This window comes from Eurosta solidaginis, chromosome 4 (genome assembly GCF_040869045.1).
Source record: "Eurosta solidaginis isolate ZX-2024a chromosome 4, ASM4086904v1, whole genome shotgun sequence".
In the NCBI taxonomy this organism is placed as follows: domain Eukaryota; kingdom Metazoa; phylum Arthropoda; class Insecta; order Diptera; family Tephritidae; genus Eurosta; species Eurosta solidaginis.
The window spans coordinates 197266206-197288539 of record NC_090322.1 but is presented as its reverse complement, the minus strand read 5'-3'; the positions used below and the strand labels follow the sequence as shown (position 1 = coordinate 197288539).

Here is a 22334-nt window from a genome sequence, read left to right as displayed (position 1 = left end):
TTATGAATTTATGCAAACCAATCTCGAAAACGGTTTCGAAAAAATTCGAAAATACGAGAAAACTACAAAAATTTTTAATTTATTTTGGAATGGGGAATTGATTTGACGAAAATCGTTAAAATTTGGTTCTGCTATTTTTCTGTTCACTACTGTTTGTATCGAACGCGCAGTGCGATATCACCCTATTTAGGCTGCTAGTTCGTAAACGCCCTCTAGATGTTTCTTAAAAATCTTCTTACCTATCACCAATAGTAATTTAGTTTTTGGTCTGATAAAATAAGAATAAATTTTCGAAGTTGAGCAAGTTGGTCAGTTAGGATCGAGCCATATTTGGTTCCTTGGGGAGAAGCAACATTTTTTTACCTACCTGTCTAGCGAATATACAGTTTTTTTCCTCAGAAAGGGCTGAGTTACGGCAAAGTCTAATAATTCGCTTAGGTCAAGAGGTTTTAGGTATTTTGTAACATAAGCAACATTAAATAAGATTTATTTCACGGTAACAAATACGACTGGAGCGATTTTGTGGACGGCCAAAATCATTTAGACGGTGAAACGGTAGTTCAGAAGCAGAAAAGTTCAAGTTAAAGGAGCAAAAGCCTAGCCTTCAGATAGATATATGAGACCGTGTGTTGCCTTAGTCTAAAGAGGTGGATGACACAATTTTTTTTTTAGTTTTGAAGCGAAATGTCTAGAAATTATACGTAGTAGGATGTGAGATCCTGCCGCTGCTTCACTCGCTAACGAATTAAGAGACGGTACTAGTTCTGATGCTATCGCCTCGCAAACACTTCTAACATTGTGGTGATACTGGAATGTCAATTTCTTCTCTTTGCAGACCGTTCAACGGGTTCTTAACTGGTTCTGGCGTAGGTGACTCTGAAAAAGTCGTTGCCTTTGATTGATTACTTTAAGTACTCTTGTTTTATGAATGGGTGTCAACTGTCCCATTCTGCATCCGACTATCATAAGTTCGGAGGTGATAATTAAATCTGTAGTACGAAACTGTCTCCCATATTTGCTGCAAGGATTTTTTAGTTCCTGTAAACCGAAGTTGTTGCTTATATAACAGCTATTTAGATACCAAATACGGCTTTTGAACAATTAGCTACCATAATAAGAACAGATGCATTCGTGATTTGTGCCACTTTGAGGTATCGCGGGAAACCGCGATTCAGTAATAATGCATAACCACTAACGAAGCAGTTTACTGTCACATCTGGTTGTAGCTAGCAGCACAAGTCACAAATTGATTGAAATAGATCATATTGCCCTTCACTGTTCATCCAAATCAACGGATAAAAACCGCCGCGACTGGGAAACACAATCTTTCGGTTTATCATAAGTTGGAACAGTTGCGGCTACTGACTATTAATCTTGATTGATACGGCAAAATAGAGTATTCTCACTTGCTCTGGACATGCAACCCACACTCCAATCAAACTAAGGCTACGGGAAACTTTTCAGTAATGCTTGCCCAATCACTTTTAGTCTACTGCAGATGTGTGATAGTTAATTGCACGCTGAAAGAACATTTACTAGTACATCTATGCCTTTAAGAGAATACCTAACCATCTTTTAGCGGAAGTGTACGTCCTAAGTCAGTGTACCGAACTGAATCTACAACGCGAAAACTCAAACGAAATCATCGTCAAATTTTGCAACAGTCAAGTCGCATTCAGGACAATTTCGGTATTCGAATTAAATCGTCACTAGTCCTGAATGCATGGAAAAGCTGTACCAACTAGGGACCCGCAATGTAGTATTGTTGGCTTGGGTCCAGGCCAATGGAGAGTAGAAGGTGAAAATTGGGCGGACAGACTGGCATCAGCCGAATCAGGTACGGGCCTTTGAATCAGACAGTTATTTCTGTTACTATATTGATGAGTATGAGACAGTAACGAGCTCTAAAGCATCTGGCTTGACTTTTGTAGGAAACGTTCTTTTGGTCAGAGGTGCAATTAGTCGCTTTATTGCCCTTCCTATCTTGAGGAGGATTATATCGCCGATACTTTTTGTGTGCATCCTCCTCGCCTTCGCTATCCATTATCAACCTATATTCTTTCACTACTGGGTATAAAACATGTGAACAAAGTAAAAATATAAATAATTTCAAGGTTCGAAACGAGCTCAAGGCCAGAAAAATAATTTTTTTGTAATGATTATTGTTTTTTTTTTTTAGTTTTTCTATAATTGAAAAATTTTATTTTGTTTTTGGAATAGTAAGTAGAAAATTTTTCAGGCAACCTGCCATAGCTGCGCAGGTAGATCCATTTCGAAGGGCGCTAAGCCTTAGCAGCTATGGCAGCATGATTCAATCACAAGAGGTTTGCTCGACAGACACATTTTTTGACAATTGCAGCCATTTTGCTCCCAAATCGAATTGACATCCGTTAACTGTGTTGTTTCTTTGCGAATTTTTGAAAAATTTTAGTAGTAGAAATAGGAAGCAATCAGTTTACAAAAACCCGATAAGTACTTAACTGCATAATTCATAAGAACATTTATTTTAATTTTATGATGAATTTATTAACTATGCCATGATCTATTAGTGTGGCTGAACATAGGTTTTATGAAAAGTACGGACACCAAGGAATCGTGTACTTTCGTAAACCTATGAACATACGAAACCTAAGCCAAATCAAAATTCATCGTTCAACGTCAAAATCTCGACTATTAAATCGATTCACGTAAAAATGTCATTAGTAAATAATAGAGATGCCATAACGAAATGTACTCATTGGGCATGTTAACTTATTCAGGTAAAAGTCTAGAACAGGAGTCCACTGCTAATACGCGTCCAAAAATATCGAGAGTGGTTGCTTCGACAACAATAATCCTAAGGAGGAAAACAAAAATTGTATCTCTGTCCGGAGATATTTGCAGTTGAAATTGACAATTTTCATGTGGTTGTTGTAATTTTTTTGTGCACTGAAAGAGATTTTGTGTTCAAAGGGATTTTGCACGCATTTAAATTTTAACCCACCACATTGATGGACCGGCCAGGGTAATTTTTTATATGCTCGGCTGAAAGCCGCCAACGCAACCCGGGGTCGTTTTTCGGATTTTTCGTCAATATCTTTTGAACGAGCTAACATTTTTATTTCCGCCTTCCAATTATTGTTACTGAGGTCAATACGCGTCTTTTGACACCTCTCGATATTTTTGGGCACGTATTAAAAGTCGACCTTCTGTTCTATTAATTCCGTATGTTCGGAATATTCGTTTCCATTTAAGAATTTGGAGAATCGGTTTATATTTGGAATATTATGCATATTCGGACCTCGTGATGTAGTATCATATGAACGTATTCCGAATATTCTAAATTAACGGTTTATCCAGAATGCTTCCATGAATACCTAACGGAAAACAGCTTTCCGAAATTTCAGAATAAAAAGGTGAATAGTCCCGGAGTACCAGGACCGCACAAAAGCTTAACTCTTGTGTCAAAGTCAAGGTAGGAATATAAAGTTCTAAGACAATAAGCCATTTTTTGTCAGTTCTTCGCGGCTGACTAGCATATCACCCCATGTCGGCTGCCTGTTCAAAATCATGCTATCTCAAAATCTTTTTCAAAAATTTCCCAATTCATGATTGGCACAAAACCGCCCTATATTAGAGTTATATTGAAGAACGCTTCAAATCATAATGCTTTTCATTAATTCCTTCTTATGACAAAATGTATTGAACTTATGCTCATTTAGGGAGCTTTGGAAACAAATTTTGAGATAGTGCATTTTTGAATAAAATTCTAACGTACGGCATTCTTCAAACAATTTCTGAAAGAATGTCCAAACCAACATAACATTATCAATTCACGAAATACTAAGTAGAAAATGAATTTTTTCCTCAAAAACTTTTGGCATTTACAAATTTATTTTCACTACTAATCTACTACTAAAAATACTTGTCTACTACATTTTCACTGAAGGGGATTGAATTACTCCTCGTTTTCCTTACTTCGTAAAAGCAACCCGTCCTGATTTTTCAATTTGGGAGTGTCAAAGATCTGTCAACATTGAAGAACAAAACTCTAGTAATTGAATCATACTATGACAGGTTGTCTGAAAAAATTTCTACTTACTATTCCAAAAACGAAATACAATTTTTCAATTATAGAAAAATAAAAAAAAAAAACAGTAATCATTACAAAAAAATTATTGTTCTGGCCTTGAGCTCGTTTCGAACCTTGAATCCTTTATCAATGGCCGATAAAACAAAAACAATTATAAATAATTTCTAAAACCGAAATTTACATACATACGTCTAAAAATTTCAGTAAATTGATATATTCCATTACCCTTCTGCATCCCAAACTTACATTATTACTACTAATACCATGAACGCTGTTCGAGCGACGCTGAGGTAGCTCTTTATATTGATCAGCACAATTCGCATGAGGTTTCAATGGCTTTAGCTCAGCCACCGTTGTATTATTATCAATTATACTAGCTTTCGGCTTCTTCGCTGGATTTGTTGGCTTCAATGGACGAAACAGTGCACCAAATATAATGCAATTTAATACAATACCACCAATAATGAGCATAGCACCACGCCAACCAAATGAGCCGATTAGATGTTCGGTGAGTGGTGCAAAAACAAATGTACCGAAACCGGAACCACACACAGCAATTCCCGTCGCAAGTGAACGTTTCGCTTCAAACCATGTTGTAACACTCACAATAGCTGGTAGATAAATAAGACCTAAACCAAAACCAGTACCAATACCAATAGTGAATATGAGTGTTAGGACATTTTGTGCAAATATACTGGCAACGATGCAAGCGGCGGCAATAATAGCGCCCGCTATTGTAACTGCTCTGCAGCCATAGCGATTGACAAACGCCGAAGAGATGGGACCTGAAAAGAAGAGAGGCGAAACGTGTAAGCACGTGGTAAAATTTTATGGTTAAGGACCGTTTTCTCGACAGCCTGTTAATGTGGGGATTGCGCAACTGGCATATAAATTTGCCGACATGATAAATAAGATTTAATTTTTTCAACGCCCTCATAAACATTTGTTATATTAGCCGTGTTTTTTTACATGTATATACGTCTACGTTTGCGCGTAAAAAAACGCTTATCATCACTTATGATAATGCTCAGGAGACCCTTCTAGCGGCAACTAGCTACAGAACATGTTGTACCGAAAAGCGCAGACACAAACCTTTGTTGTCTGTCTGTGTATAACCTATAGCTGAATCGGTTGCGGTGAATAGTGGACACACACCATTTGTAGAAGTGATACATAGAATTAGTGTAGAGGTGAAATATAGACACATATTTTAGTTGCATCTGAGTATAATGCGTATTGAAATTTAGGAGTACTAATTTTATGCCCAGCAATTTCAGAATAGTAGACAAAGTTTAATGCTTAGCAGTCCATATAAAGTTTAAGTGTAAAGACAGCTATTATTGAGGAAGTGTGACAGCACTGCAAATGGATTGTAAAAGAGTCTGTGAAAAGCAATTGCAAACAAAACACCGGAGCAAAAATATTTTGAAAAGTGTGATAATTTTGTGAAAAATGGTAATAAGACGTACAAACCTTAGAAAAGATAACGAAGACGGGTGAAATATAACGGACATTGCAGATAATGAAATTGTGTTTAACGGAGAGATCATTTCTAGCAGACAACCGAGAAGACGGCCCTTAATCTCTTATATAAGCGGCTAAAATATAGTTTTCCAAGTAAAAAAGGATGCCTATTGGCACATACATCAAAAATGTCACAAACATTTTCCAAATTGGTTTACATTCGATTTGTTTCAAATTCTTTAATTAGGTCGCTTATATACTTTTGAAAGTTTACCGTAAATTTTAAATTATACATTTTTACTCACCGGATGCATATGTAACACCCACCATAATTGAGACTATCCAGGCCGTATAGCCCTTGCCTTCATTAAAATAACTGAGGAATTCATTGTAAAAGAGACCAAATGAGTATGTCATACCATCGGCTGTGGAAGAGAAATAAAAAGGGAAAAATTATTTAGTTATGGTAAGTACTCATACAAAACGCTAAAGTTGTATACATCTTAAGGAAGTCCAAAGGGACTTCCAAGAACCTTCCACCAAAACAAGGTTACGACAGCGTTGCTAAACTAATTAGAACTATACCTTGGAAAGACACTTTATGGGTTAGCTAGCTTAACTTGCACCAGATCCCTGGATTATAAAACAACCGTCTCATAATTCAAAAAAATTTTGCGCCTAACGTCGCTTTGCTCAGTAGCCTCTACTGCTGGAATCACCAATGTACCGAGAAAACCTATAATTGTAATCCTGCAGGTAAGTTAGTGAATGCAGAACTGGCTTCGGACACAGACATATCTGGAACCTGTAGCATGCGCGAATCGCACTAGCTCTGAACAAACGCAGAACTATCTCGCTAAGAAATTGTATTAGTTTTAATTCTGTCCCCTAACAGAGCTTTCATAAACACTTTTAACATTCTGATGTCCTTCGAAATGGTTACTGTTTCCATTGCAGACCTGTTGAACGCGACCTCAATTGGTTAATTTATGGGTGGTTCTAAAATAGTCGCTGCCTTTGAGTAACTAATTAAATTAAAACTAAAATTAAATAAAAGGAAAGAACAAGAAAGTAAAGCTAAGGAGGGAAAAGGAAAGTAAAGGAGAGGAGAGGATTGGAAAGTCACGAAGAGGACAGAAGCACGAAAAAAGTAAGAGAGGAAATGTGAAAATTCGAAGGCGAAATCAAGCTCGAAAGCAATACTAAAATCGAAACTGTCACAGAATGCTACACATTTGTTTCTAAGCCAGTGGATGAATGCGTTGGAGTCCTTAATGATCTGGGAGCTGTTTATGGCTTTGTGAGGATGCTATAGCAGCATTTTTTGGTTCAGAGCTCTTCTGTGGAAGGGCACACGCTAAGGAAATGATAAGTGAATGGGGAAGAAAGCTGTTAAAACAACACTGGATTGAATGCGACATTGTTAACCTTTCCAGCAACAACATATCATCCAAACTCAGCAATCTAAGCAGTGAGGAACTACGAACCCTTATTGGGTACTATATGGGACAATTTAAGCTACGATATCACCAAGTAAGTTAAATGTATCGAATACAAAAATCTATCGCTTTGGTGAACTGGATTACTATCGATTTCTTTCACATTCTCTGCAAATACATCGCTGTGGCAAAGCAGATACACTCCTATCTAGGTGGCATAACTCTTAGTGCTTTCGTGAAGAGGTACTTAAATACATCAAAAGCCTTCACAGTAATAGGCTGAGAGACCAAGCTCAGTAAATCTAAATAAAGGTCGCACTGCATCGAAGCCTAGTAATAATAAAAACACCTGAAGACAGTTATTGGGAATAGAAACAACTATTGCGAAGTACCTTTGTCCATCTGGCAGCGTAATAGATAAGGAAATTATTATTGTATTTTATAACACTTATTTTCGAGTGCCACTTTGACTATTTTTCTACATTTTTTGTTAGACCGGTAAAGTAAATAATCTTTCAATAAACTTATCCAACTTTAGCTTTCATAACTAATTTTTGAAGTGTAGACATTTAACGTTTTAAACAGATTAATATGGCTTATTACCTCAATAGTATAAGCTTACAAAAAACAATTTATTATTTATTTATTATTACATATTATACAATTTATTATTTATTATTATTATATATTATTTATTAATTAATAAGGGAGTTCAGAATTTTGTGTATTTGGTGGTGGAAACGTTGCTATAGCAAATGAAAGCTACGAATCGCGAACAACTTTTTTTCGCATATGTTGTTTTGACAGTTGTTAATTTGCTATTCAAAATTTAAAAATTAAACTACAGCTTTGATGCTGCGTATTTGCCATAACATACTCACTTATAATGTGTATCATAAATGAACCGAATACCACCATCCAACCCCAACCGCCATCTGGTGGCGATGGTGTGAGTACGTCCTCAACCAAATCACAATTGCCATTTGCTGTTTTATTTTTACGCGCTGGTGCATGTACCATCTCTTTTTTTTTAGTTAATTGTCTTCTTAAAAACTACTCGCAGGAATGCTAAAGTATGTAGATCTATATTGTTTTAAAGGTGTGTTCATATATATATAAATCTTTAGTACGAAGTGTGCAGTAGAAGCGCCCTATAAATCAGTCTTTTGCATATATTCCGGGTCCTCTGTATTGCAGTTAATGGCAGTATGAATATCACCGCCTAAAGTATACCATCAATTCCACAAATTTATCACATATAATTTGCACTCGATATCTGCTGCTGCGTTTAGACATTTATTCAATTTTCTATTGATCGCCACACAAAATTGCAATCAGCACTGCTCTCTACATGACATGACCTTCTCGCAAGTTATCATTGCATATATGATTTTTTTCTTGTTGTTGAAGAATATTTTCTTATTTGTGTTATAATTGGTTTGTATTGCTGTCTCTCTTTATGGAATTTCCAATAAGTGTTTACGGAGTGTACTTTCGTGCGATTGATTGACGTCCTAGATTTTTAGAATTCTGGAATGAAAGAAAGGAAAAGTATATTTTATTTTAGTAGTTGTGTAAAAGACAATTTATCTACTCGTGCAAAGTTGGTCCATATTTTGCTCCTATGTAAGGTTAATAAAGTTCAAGTTTTGAAAATTGAATATGTACCCAGTAGAGACTTTCTAACCGTCTATAAAAAAAATAAAGCTATGAGTAGGGGAGATCGGAGGAGCTTCGACTTTGGGGTACATTCGGCAATAGCGTTTTCAGTATGAGAGAGCAGTCTGGCCTGTAGAGGTGAAAATTTATTCACCACTAATAATAAATATCGATTCAAAGTTTCACACATCTCTTTGGACAACTGATAAAGTTACACGTGTTTTTGCGTTTCGCGAGTGCTTAATGTGTTTTTCGGTTATTATAAAAAAAGTGTTTTCTTCCCTTGTATTTCAATTTATTAAAAAAACTTTGATATTTACTAAAAGGTAAGAATGTATATTTTGTGAAAATGTGTGATTAAGTGATATACAAATAGTCAAAATGTAAAAAAAAATGGATAAAGAGAAAAGGGAATGTCCGGGGTAGATTCAGCGTTTAGTCTTGGGGAACATTCGGCGAATCTTAATTTCTGCCGAATGTGCGCCATATAATGTTAAGTAAACTTTTCCTTTAGTTATAGATTTATCTAGAAATTTAAAATGGTTCGAAATTATAAACGTAAAACCGAATCGGATATTTATGAAAACGCGATTAGAAAAGCAGTTGCATATGTTTTAAGCGGTGTAGAAACGGCAACGTCTGCCGGTAAAAAATACAATTTAAAACGACAAACAATTGAATTTCGAGTAAAAAGACAAAATTCGTTAGCCGGACACAAAACTAATTACCAATCAAAGTTTATCTGTAGACAAGTTTTTACAATGGAGGAAGAAATCGAGCTAGTGGAGTACATTAAAAAGTGTAGCTATTATCAATATGGGTTATCATACAAACGTTTTCAGAAGTTGGCATACGAATACGCTACCGCTAACGGGAAAAATGGAATGTTGCGAAAGAAGCTGGGGAAGACTGACTATAAACGCCGGAGGTGGAAAATTTTTCCAACCATAAGTTAACGAACGACTTCGAACTAAATGTAGGAGATTTCGTTATTAGCGTACCTGCTCAAACATGTAAAAAAAGGTGTATTATGTTGCTGAAATCATTGAGAGTCTTAGTGAATGTACACTCACTTTTAGTTTTCTTAGGAAGATTAACATTCCGCAGCTTATATTTGTCAAGCCCGAGAACGGGGATATATCATTGGTTTTGAAAAGTGAAATTTTATTTAAACTTCCAAGCCCTGTGAATCCTGCTTCAACATCACGTTGTCGGACCAAATATATTTTTGAGACAGATCTAAGTAGTTTCAACATCAAATAATTTTATCTTATTTTAGGCCCAGGAGGCACTATTTTTCACTACACTTACATGAAATATGTTTTTTGTTCATGCTGATATACTATATTTATTAAAATACAATCTCAAAAAAAAAAAAAAAAAAAATGTATAAAAGAACTTTTTGTTTAATAACAATCAATACATTACTACATGAACGCCGAAGGTGCCCCATCAAATGCCGGAGCCACCCCGCCATGGGGTACATTCAGCAAATTTGAGTTTTTTCAATTAACTCTAAAAATGTTTGTCTCCACTACCATTTCAAAAAATTTCTCCCCAAAATTTTGTATTTAAATAACATGGGATTTGTTAAAGCATACATACGTTTCGATTCGTTAGATATCTAGTTAGATATGGAGCTCCAAAAAAAAAAAAAAAAGTGCCGGAGCTACCCCGGTCTCCCCTACCAAGTTTTCGTGAAGTTAAATGCGTAAACTGTAGGGTACTTTTATTGTATTGTTCTTGTTATTTTAACTTTAATACAACTTAACTCATGTTTCATTCTAACTAATGTTTCATTCAAAAATTTTCATTGAGTTGTAATATATAAAAAGAAATAATGAAATTTAGGTGTTATTAAATAAAATTTCTTTTTACTGAAATAATATAGTGGTAAATTATTAACCACTACATAAACAAACAGGTTTACGTCCAGGAAACTAACTTAGCAAGTTAACTAGATTGTTTTATTATCACTTTATTATTGATAACGCATTATTATCTTCGAGCTTTCGATTTGTTATCAGCTTGTCATAATCACCTTATTGGTTTCTTATCGCATTGTTTTTGAAGGGCTACACATCTGTTATCGACTTTATATTCACAAGCCGTCGTTAACAAATTGAAAGCATACCGATAATAAATTGATAATAGACAGATTTTTGTTTTGTGGATTTCCCGACAGGGTAAATTATGTATATTGGCACGATTTTCCGTCATCCTTGTCAAATTTGGTTTCGAGATAAACCGGCTTCGGCGTTGTGCCATCATCAGTATCGATTTTTTTTTATCTCCAAACCAAATTTGACAAGGGATGACGGAAAATCGTTCCAATATATATCAAATTGGTAACAGTCCGATAACAAACCCCCAAGTTTACGAAAACAAATTGATATTCTTTTGATAACATATCGATATCTTTACGATTAGCAATCGATATTTTTTTTTATTAAAATTCGATAACATTTCATTAGAAATTGGTAACATTCCGATAACATAACATAAAAAACTTTTCGACACGAACCGGATAATTAGTCGATTAATTTAATTTAATTTAACTTAATTTATTTTAATTTAGTTTAATCTATTTGATTTTAATTTAGTTTAATTAAGTTTAATTTATTTTAATAAAATTTAATTTAATTTAGCTTAATTTAATTCATTTTAATTCAATTTAATTTACTAAATTTAACATAGTTTAATTTCATTTCATTTCATTTTATTTTGTTTTATTTAATTTAAATTTATTTTGCCAATGCAACAAAAGGAGAAAAGAATTGCGATTGGTGGTTCGTAAAATTTTTGAAATACTTTCCATTGAACTAAAATCCAAATACCTCATATCTTGTTAAGAACCCGATGAAAATGGAACAAATATTATGTAATTTAATGGAAAGCTATGGGCTTGACATTATACATCTATTTTTTAGGCCAAAGGGGCTGCAATATTCATGACAAAAAGTTCCGTTAGAATGAGCACAGATTGAGGTATTTAGAAAAATCGCATCGAAGGGGAAAGATAAGCTTCCGATAAATTTTTAAGAGACTTGCCACTGAGCTACAAACTAAAAACATCACAAAAAGTTAAGACCACAATAAAAGGGATAAAAAGATCCGCTAGGTTCCGCACGGGTCTAAATAATTACAAAAATAGTAGCCAGGTGTGAGTCACAATCATAGCAAACTGATATTATGATCATCATTTTTGGTTCATGAAACGGGTTTCCCGATTATTGTGTTAAAAACTAAGTGGCAGCCATGATGTGATGGTAGCGGGTCCAGGGATTGGCAAAAATAATATTAAACTCTTTATTCGAATTCGAGCTCAAGGCCTTTTAATTAATGAGTAGACACAAATTGAAATAAAAGTTTGGCCTAAATACCCTCGGAGGTATATTGCGCACTGAATTTCCTTTTTACTATGCAGTGCCTTGCAAAGCAAAGTGTTCCCCATATTTTATCTGCTGTTTGATTTCTATTTTATAATAACAGCCCTTGTCCATGTCGTCCATCCAACATCATATGTGTGATCATTCATTCGCATAGTGTAATGGGACAAAATCAACTTTTTTTTTGGGTATTGGACCAAACGCACTTTTTGGTAGAGATTGAGGCTTAAGCAGACAAAGTACTATCTCCGTTCTTCGAAGTTAGACTCCAAAAAATAGATATCGGCTGTCGAAGTTCAAAATTCTACATTTCGAAATTTCATTTTTTTGTTAACGCGTTCAGCAAATTAAAAAATAAAAATGTGGTCGCGGTCCGCTCTTGGCCGCTACTTTCATGTCTGCACATACTCTCCACTGGAATTGCGCGTACTGTAATTTTTCAAAAAAAAAATAATAATAGAATTCAGCCATTCAAATAAAAGAAAAAGGCGGACCACGACCAAATTTTTACTTTTTTAATTTGCTGAACGTGTTAACAAAAAAATAAATAAAATTTCGAAATGTAGAATTTTGAACTTCGAAAGCCGATATCTATTTTTAAACGGTTTTATTAAGGCTGCACGGCCGGCCGGCCAGCGCGAATTTTGTAATTAAAATTTAAGTAACTTCCCGATAAGCTACAAGCTTGAAACTTGGAATATAGTTCAGAACCCGATGACAATGAAATAATAAGAAAAAAAAAATCGCCGCTAGGCGCAAGGATTGAAATATGCACAAAAATCGTATTTGTGGTCCGATTTGGCTCATATTTGGAAATCATATTTGACATACAGAAATAGAAACCGCTTTAAAAAAAAAAAAATTCACGCTAGGTGTCGCAAAAATTGAGATATTCAAAAAACTCGTACTTGTCTGTCCGATTTGGCTCTTTGAACAAATATTATATACAGTCCGGTAGAAGTGACATCAAAATACTTTGGACCACATAAGTTCAAATTTTGTTAGTGAAATTTCGGTAAAAAATTCATTTCCCGGTAGAAGTGACGTCAAAATACTTCGGAGCACATAAGTTAAAATTTTTCTAGTGAAATTTCAGTATAAAAATTCTAGTCCCGGTAGAAGAGACGTCAAAATACTTTGGAGCACATAAATTCAAATTTTGCTAGTGAAATTTCAGTATGATAAAATAAATAAAAAAAAATTGTTTAAGTTAAACGGTTTTATTGAAAGCAATACTTACATTAAGCAGTAATAATACTAAAAGATAGAAAATAATTAGGTAGGTCCTAAATAATAGCCTTGGGCGCGTGAAATTGTCCGATCAAAGCCCTATATTGATGAGGAGTGTGATGACTAGTACCTAGGACCTACCTTATTATTTTCAAGCTTTTAGTATTATTATTACTTAATGTTAGTATTGTTTTCAATAAAACCGTTTACCTTAAAAAATTTTTTTTATTATTTTATTTGGAGGCTAGCTTCAACAAACGGAGATAGTACTTTGTCTACTTAAGCCTCAATCTCTACAAAAAAGTGGGTTTGGTTCAATACCCAGCCGGCTGTTGCACAGTGTTATCACTAAAGAAAACGTAGTAAGTTTCGATTGCATCACTAAAAGCGTACGTGAGGGTAAATAAATACAACAGAACAAAAGCAAAATTAAGACATGTATGATGCAACATTTGAATATTTTGCCAAACATGCCCCTTAAATGTTTAATCTTACGGATGTTAAGGTCGTATGATGAAACTTTATGAGTTTTTTCAAGCGAGCCCCTAAAAATTTCTTATTACAAAAGTCAATCGCAAATTTAGTTGATATTTTAAACAAACGAAGTCGTCACAATATTATACGCAAATTCTATGACGTAAGTAGCTCAAATTTTTTTGTTTAAATTAACTAAGCATCAGCTATAAAATCTACAAAATCAAAATGAAATCTATGGTTCAAGTTCTTGATTAATTATAGGTTTTTTACGGCAATTACAGTTACTAAGAAAACTTTTGGTAACACTACGGACTAAATTAGTCTATGTGAGGTCCTCATGGACCGGCCAGTTCAACCTAACCTAACCTAACAGTTACTAAGTACCTAATTATAATTTTCATTTAATAATAACACATAAGTTAATAATTCGGATGCATGTAACTATAATACATTGTAAGCCGAACATTCTAATATTTATTAGGATTATACGTGAAAAGCAAACAAACAACAACAATTTCAAGGCAGTTTAAAATATATCTATATAGATACATATTATACAACCAAATCTCGAACGAATCGGGTAGCAAGTTTCTTTCAGAGCATTCTTACATATAGCACTACAAAGATATCTAATTAAAATATAAATTTTAAAAAATTTTACACTACGCACAGCACTGCTAACAATGAACGCAAATTCAATGCTGTAGCGGCTAGAAGTGTAATTGTATGAGCCTTAAATCAACTGCCGTGTTGTTAATTCATCATTGGACAATATTGCCGCTGTGTGCCCATATTATTTCGCTCTGTGTTGAGCTCAAAGAAAAGAGAAAATGAAAAATATTCTACAGCCTGCCGTACCTTTAAAATCACTGCTTTTTGAGTAGCAGTTCTAATATAGGGCAGCAGCTTAACACGCGATACATTAGCCGTGCTTTTTTACATGTACATTTTCGGGTAAAAAACTCTTATCATCACTTAGTATTTAGGAGACCTATCTAGCGGCAATTATTGAAGACTCGCGGTAGTGGTAAAAAACAAAACGGGTTGTTCTGAATAGCGGAGACGCACACCTCTGTTGATCGTAGTGTCTCACCTTTCACTGAATCGTTTGCGATGAATAGTGGACTCACGCCATTATCGGTCATAGAAGTGGAGAATAGTGAAGAGATAAAATGGAGAGATACATTTCAGTTGCAACTAAGTATTATGCATATTGAAATTTAACAGTAATAATTTTCTGTGCAACGGTTTCGAAATTTAGATAAAGTTACGCCTTAGCAGTTCATATAAAGTTCAAGTGCATATAATACATGTAAAGATAAACACAACTATTGTGACTCATAGTCATAATAAAAGCTTTCGGAGAACATTTGACTCTTTATAATATCTTTTAATTTGGTACATTGTGCCGTTGAACAGACATGAGAAAATTCAGAAGCTTCTCCTTTTAGTAAATGAAGTCTGTTTCACCTGAACCCTTCGGTAATTTTGTACTTGTATTGCCACAATATTCAACTGGCATCTGTCACACTGCCATTTGCCATTTGCCAAAGTCACTTACCCGTGGCAAACAAGAATCAATGTGGTCATATTAAATCGTCCCCGAGATGATCGGGCTTGTGTCTTAATGATGCTTTTTACCGGTATGTACCGAATCAAACCTTTGAGGAGTGTCTTTATTGCTACAACAACAACAATCGGACTATCTGGCATTGATCTTTTTTAGAGTGAAGTTATACACACAATATTGCATAAAAAGACATTTTTTGAAATTTTGTGCCAACAAAAATTGTTATAGCAATTGCATTTTCATAGATATGAGTTTTTGTATTTCGAATAACCCTTGATTGGAAATCAATGTATTTCAGAACCAAAGAAAATGATCGTAAATAAGTAAGTATTCGGCGTTCACCTACATGTCGTGTGAGCGCAGCGACAAATATTCAGTAAAGCAAGCAGTCAATCAGTCTAAGCTTGTACCTCTATTCGCAAACATTATCCATCTAAACACATACTACTACGTTTGCGTTTGTATGCGAAGCTCTGCCGGAGTTGTGTACATGAAAGGGTACATTAGGTCCGTGAAGAAGCCTTATGCAACCATTACTAGCTAGCTCATGCGCTTTACGTGTTGGTATAAACAAGGCATATATCGTGATACTGTGGCAAATATTGGCATTTCCATAAGTCACTGGTTGCTAACTAAATACATGTAAACATAAAAGCAACAGTCACAACTAAGTGTAATCATCACCTAAGAGCAGATTTTATTTCACACACGCATAACCAGCAGGTAACAGCGAAGAGAATATTTCACACATACGCACAGTGCAATAAAATGCGCATAAGGCATATATAAATGTATGTAGCCGAGGCCAATAAGAGATACATAAATGAAAGTAAATAAGCAACTATTCAAGACGGCTGTTCGCGAAAAGTCTACATGGCGGGCGAAATAGGTGAACGAGGCGAACTGAGAGTATATAAGCAGCGCAGTCCAAGCGATGGTCAATCAATTTGAGTTTAAACACTCCAATTGAACTTCGCGGGTAATCAAATTGTGAAGTATCTAATTCTACCAACGTAGCCTAAAATAAAGAATATTTTGCTATACTGAATATTTGAGTTATTTATTCAACAGTTCAGAGATTCGAACGATAACAGAAGCCGCAAAAATAATAAAAGATTCCTAAAATTCGTTACAATACCTTAAAATTTTCTCATAAATACATTTTTGGCGCTTCCGAAAGACATGTCTCTGAGTTTCGATCCCATAACCTCTGTTATTTGACTCCAGCACAAAAATGTGGTATACAGTTATTAGTACAATAATTATAACAATAAAATAAAATAATTGATAATAGTCACTATAATCGAGATTTATATGCACATTAGGGTGACCATTTTTTTCTAAAGCATTCCGAATCTCGATCTCTCCTCTTTAAAATTGCAAAAATTGGTCAAATAATACAAATGTTATAAAATAAGAAAGGTGATAAGATTTCAATTGCGCACAAACTTTTCAACTCCTTATTATGAAATTTTAGACATTTTTTTGAGTACGCGGGTTTGTAGCTCATTCAATTTGACTTTCAGGAGGTGCAAATTTCAAAACGCTATGTCATTTTGAAAATTTGTATCGTGCCGGGTGTTGGTCTTTTTCTTCTTTACAATGAATGAAGAAGAAATTTTTCCTTTATATTATATTTTGGCCTGTAGCTCTGTTATTAATTCACCGATTTCTAAAATATAGTCATTTTAAAACACCAAAGAGTTTAGGACATGAAAGCTGCTTTGAAAAGGCGTAAAAGTTTCTAGGATCCAGGAATATTTATTTATTTATTTGCATTAGTCTACGAACATGAAAAATATTCTTACAGACTAAGAATAAAATAAAATTTAGCAAATTAATATACAGAAAATATGATTTCGAGACCGAACAATCAATATCGAGAGAATTAGAGATTATATTGAATTCATTAACAGCCCTTGACAAAGGGGCGTTCCGAAGATAGTTTGTCTTAAAGTTTTCGCAATAAAAATATTTGAATATCGCAGTGTCCTTTGCGGGGCATTAAGATAAATGCGCTCCAGAAGGTAAGTACAGTCAACAGTTCCTTGTATAATGCCAAAAACAAAAGTTAACGAGAGGGCAGACGTTCTTTTTTCTAAAGATTTATGATTTATTAACAATGATCGAGACCTGTAGGAGGGAATTGGTTCCGAGAAGCGAAGGCAAAGCAAAGCGTATTTAAGAAACAATTTTTGAACACGTTCTATCCTAAATGGATGAAATGGACGCCAGATAAAGGCTGCATATTCCAGATAGGGACGTACAAAAGTGGTGTAAAGCAACTTTAATACATAGTGATTTCAGAACTCAGAACTATTTCTTCTAAGAAAATCTAGCATAGCATATGACAATAAAACAAATGTGGCTGTTGAAAGAGAGCTTGGCATCAAAAGTAACACCAACACCCTTTATTTCACTGGATATCTGCAGAGTATGAGCTGAAATACTGTAAGATGATGCCAAAAGATTATTAGATTTTGAAAAAGAAACACGAACACAGATTAAAAATCCACACACCCCTATGTACGTACGTACATATGTATGTATTTGATCTTGTTATTTAGCTATTTTAGCTTCAGATTGCAGCGGCTTATCAGCGCAATGGGAATGAAAGCATGCTGATTTTAGCACGTGATATTCATTAATGAATATACACTCAGAAAAATCCACTTACCTAAAATGAGGAAAACATTTGAGGGAAAGTTATTCTTAAATTTTTTCAATCAAGAATGCTTGATTGAGTATTTCACACAATATTTGCATCTACTCTGTATGTAGATCAGTGAATATGATCATTTTACAGTAAAGTTGGGCACCTCGTCTAGAAATCCGTTAACAGTTCAACAATTTATTTTTTGATGTATAAACATCTTTGCTCACGGCGTGGGGGAATACTGAATGTAAAATATAAGTGTAAGAATAAGCGTTAGCGTAATATTTGTAAAAGGTATGCTATATCGGGGATACATGTAAAATGCAAATGCAGGCGTTATATGGGTATTGTATGGACAAAGAGGATAAATATAATAAGAGACGTCACTCGTTACTCGTAGCCATTTGCTAAATGTTTTTTCGAGGTAGTCGCTAGTTTTTTTTTGAGCGAGTTGTGCATAAAATGTCTTCTATGTATTTTCGTGGGATATTTGTGTTTATTTTTCCGAATGTAGTTAATTAATTAATTCTCTTTCCAGAAATCACAGTTGCATAAGGTGCCTACACCGCATGGATAACTGGGAACAATTCAAAAATGTTCCTCATAGAAATTATTAGGCATAATTTTTTCTTATTTCCAGTGAGTTACTTTCTTCACCACGGCAACTTTCTTCATGTGGCAACTTTTGCACCCTTTTGGTATTCTGCCCACGAAAGTAGCCGGATAATTGTTTACCCACTAAAATAGGTGGTAACATCGATGTAACGACACAAAAGCTGTTGTTTAGAAAAAGGCAATACTGCAAAATAAAGAATTATAAGCGCAAATAAGTAAACATAACAGTAAAAAAGTGTTGTCTATTGCTGTACATATTTGTTTACATTATGTACTTTCACAGTATACATTACATTATAGATATGTAAAAACTTATGCATGTATGTACATATATACACATCGTCCCGCTTATTCCTTAACCTCGCATCTACGAGTGACAAATTTTCGGTAAAGCCATGGCGGAACCATACAAGGCGGCAGCATGGTAACATACTTACAAAAATAAATAAAAATTCGAATATCGAAAATATATTAACACGTTTGCGGAAACTAAAAGATTAGTTATCGAAGTATTAGCAATATGCTATGGGCGTTATTGATTTATTGTCAAAGTGTTACCAACTTGTTAACGTCGCCTTATCGGTTTGTTATGAAACAGGTACCTTCAAAATTTCAATTTTAAATCGATAACACACATATAACCGTTCGATAGCAAGCCGCTAACAAACAAATAAATATAATAATTCGCTATCATTAAAAAACCGATAATTAAACATGCTTGTCGGTATGGTTTGTTTCCGAAAAGATGCCAACGGAATTCTTAAAAATCCCGAAACTATTTGTTTCTCCCAAATTTATCTCTGTTATGCTTTTACTTCAGCCCCTGGGTGCGCTCTCGTTAACCCAAAAACATTATGTTTCTAGATGCAACTACACCTTAACTACACCTCTGTGCTTCCACATCGAACCTAATGAGAACGTGGTACTCACTCCTTTATTTTTTGTACAATTTTATCCGTTTTAAAGAAAACTATTCCTATAACAAAAGGGCCAACTAGTTTTAATTTTTCAGAAAATTACTTGTCCAGATTTAGCGAAGGTATTATTTTTCCTCATTTTAAAAGCTAATTTCCTGGTTTTTGGGAATTTTTTTTTAGTGTAACACTAGTATAAATACGCAAGCCCCTGTTTTGTATGAATGTTTTAAACATTAAAATAAATTCTATTTATGCACATATAGTATATACATTTTTATTTAAAAACTTTCCATTACTTATGTTATCACATGTCAATATGAAAATTTATAAATGCACCGGAATTGAGTGTGATTCCTAGGAACTTACAGGAAGACTAGCTGTATATCTTTTCAAAACGAGTTTAAAAGAACAACGAGTCACATTTAAAATTGTGCTTCAAGATTAGTATATTTTATGATTGGTTTAAAAATAAATATTTTATAAAAATAAAAGGTGCTAATTTGTGATATCCAAAAATAAAAAATAAAGGTGTGTTTGGCTGTAGCTTGTTCCGCCTACCACAACGAAGATCCTGGGTTCGATCCCCGGGCAAAGCAGCATCAAAAATTTGGAAGCAAGTTTTTCAATGAGAGAAAACTTTTTCTAAGCGGGGTCGTCCCTCGGCCGTGAATGGGCAAACACTCCGAGTGTATTTCTGACGTGAAATACTTCTCAGTGAAAATTCATTTGCCTTGCAGATGACGTTCGGAGTCGGCGTAAAAAACGTAGTTTGCCGCCAGTTTGTAGGAAAAATTAAAAAAAAAGAGCACGGCGCAAATTGGAAGAGAAGCTCGACCTAAAGTCAATATTTTTAGTTTTTTTTTTAGACTTTATTTATTTGTAAGTTAAGATACATACGAGGCGTCGCTGCATTGACGCGTGCAAGATATAACATGTAGCTACGATTCCTCGTAGCCTCAAGATCTGCACGAAGCTACTTTCAAGCGTGCTGCAGAAAGCAAACAATTATTGAAAATTGTATTACTTTAAACGAGTAAAAACTGTTTGTATATCCGGAACGATCTCGAAAACGGCTTAACCGAATTGAATAAAATTTGGCACATAGATAGGGTATCCCATTTTAAGACTTTCTACCTAGGTGTTGCTACTGCGGGTGTTTTGACAAGTTTTCCACCTGTTTGAAATTAAAAAACAAATACATTAAATATGCCAATATGGGTATCAAACGAAAGGTGTTTCACTCCAAATTTCAATAGAGACATTTTTAAGTAGAGTTGCCACCTCATCTTATTATTTATATCACTTTTTATGTCCACCACTATTGTAGAAACGACTGAGATTTGGAATGAAATTTGGTACATCGATTCATTAAAGGTATAATTTATGTTTGAATATACCCGCTGTAGGTATGCCTGTCGTAAAAGGTGACTAAAATCCAAATCCCGTTTCTCGGTTGTGCGCTAGGCTTCGGACCTGCTGATCGTTCTTCGTTCGCATTCGTTCAGTTCAGCAGTTGGTTTCGTTTACATGTTTGCATACTTTATTTTCATTTTACATGTGGCTATTTTGTAGCCAATGCGATGACTGCATTGAGAATGAAATAATAGAATTCCTACGGTTATGGTTATTTTGCGGAGACCAATGCAAACCCTGCTAAATTTTGAAAGATTGAAGAATCGGCTGATTGGAATTCAATTTCCATCAAAGCATCTTTTATTAGTTTCCTTGAAAACGAGATTTTGATATATAAAAGCTCTATTATAATTAGTGATTTCAATTCAAATTTGCTACCTCAACACCTTCTACAGTAACGGCTTCAACTGCATGAATAGTTTATGTCAAGAAATGTTTACAAGAAAGAAAGTTCCATTGGCAGTATAACTGATCACGTTTTATCAGTTAAGTTGAGCTATAATTGCTTCTTTTCCCTGGAAGATAATCCGATTTCAGATCATAGATTGATATACATTGACATAGAAATTAATCGAAAATTTATTAAAGATAATAATGTTAGGCTGCTGGAGGTATTTGACTTAAGTGCCTTTGAAAATACTGGTGCAATCAAAGAAATCATACAAAGCTCTTCTTTTAGTGATTTCTATGTCTCCTTATCAAATTGTATAAACAATAACCAAAAAAGATAAAAAAAATCAAGAGATGACTGCAAGAATTCCTGGATGACTTCAGAGCTTGCTGACATGATTAGAGATAAAAATAAGTATTATAAAATGAATATAAAGTATAGGAACAATCTCTTTTTTGAAAGTCAGTACAACTCACTAAAAATTAAAGTTCGAAACATGACCAACTATTTGATAAAACAATACTTTGGTAATAAAATAACATAAAACATACATTCTGGAAATAAAACGTGGTCAATTATAAAGGAAATGATTTATGGAAAGAAGGTTGAAAATGTTACTGATATCAGCCAAATCATACATGAAAATATAGCTATTACAAATAGCATTGAGATTGCAAATAGTCTCAATGAATACTTGGTCACAGTTGTTGAAATGCCAGACGCAAACAACTTCATAGATAATCCAGCTAATAATATAAGATATCCATTCACTTTAGCAGAGTGTAATATCCTAGAAGGTACAAAAGCGATAGATAGTTTGAATGTAAAGTCCGCCAATGGCCCAGATGGAATCTCTAAAAAAATATAAAGATGATCTAGCTGATCCGATTAGCAAATTCATAAACGATTGTTTTCGATCAGGTCAGTACCCGGATGAGCTTAAGATTGGCTCAGTGGTTCCTGTGCATAAAGGAGGAACTAAAGAATTGTGTTCAAACTACCGGCCCATAACCAAGCTTAGCACCATCGATAAAATATTTGA

At 34.4% G+C, this 22334-nt stretch overlaps 1 protein-coding gene across 8 annotated transcripts in view; it reads right to left on the bottom strand.

Moving 5' to 3' along the window:
- The window catches only part of Mct1 (Monocarboxylate transporter 1), an 854653-nt gene that overhangs the window by 36606 nt on the left and 795713 nt on the right, over positions 1-22334 (bottom strand). For all 8 annotated transcript variants that reach the window (XM_067784501.1, XM_067784503.1, XM_067784499.1 and 5 more), the window contains 3 exons: positions 7857-8505; positions 5842-5961; positions 4319-4857 (listed from right to left, as the gene is read on the bottom strand). In XM_067784501.1, coding sequence (XP_067640602.1) covers positions 4319-4857; positions 5842-5961; positions 7857-7995 — 798 coding nt within the window. In that variant the 5' untranslated portion in view covers positions 7996-8505. The remainder of the gene's footprint in view (positions 1-4318; positions 4858-5841; positions 5962-7856; positions 8506-22334) is intronic.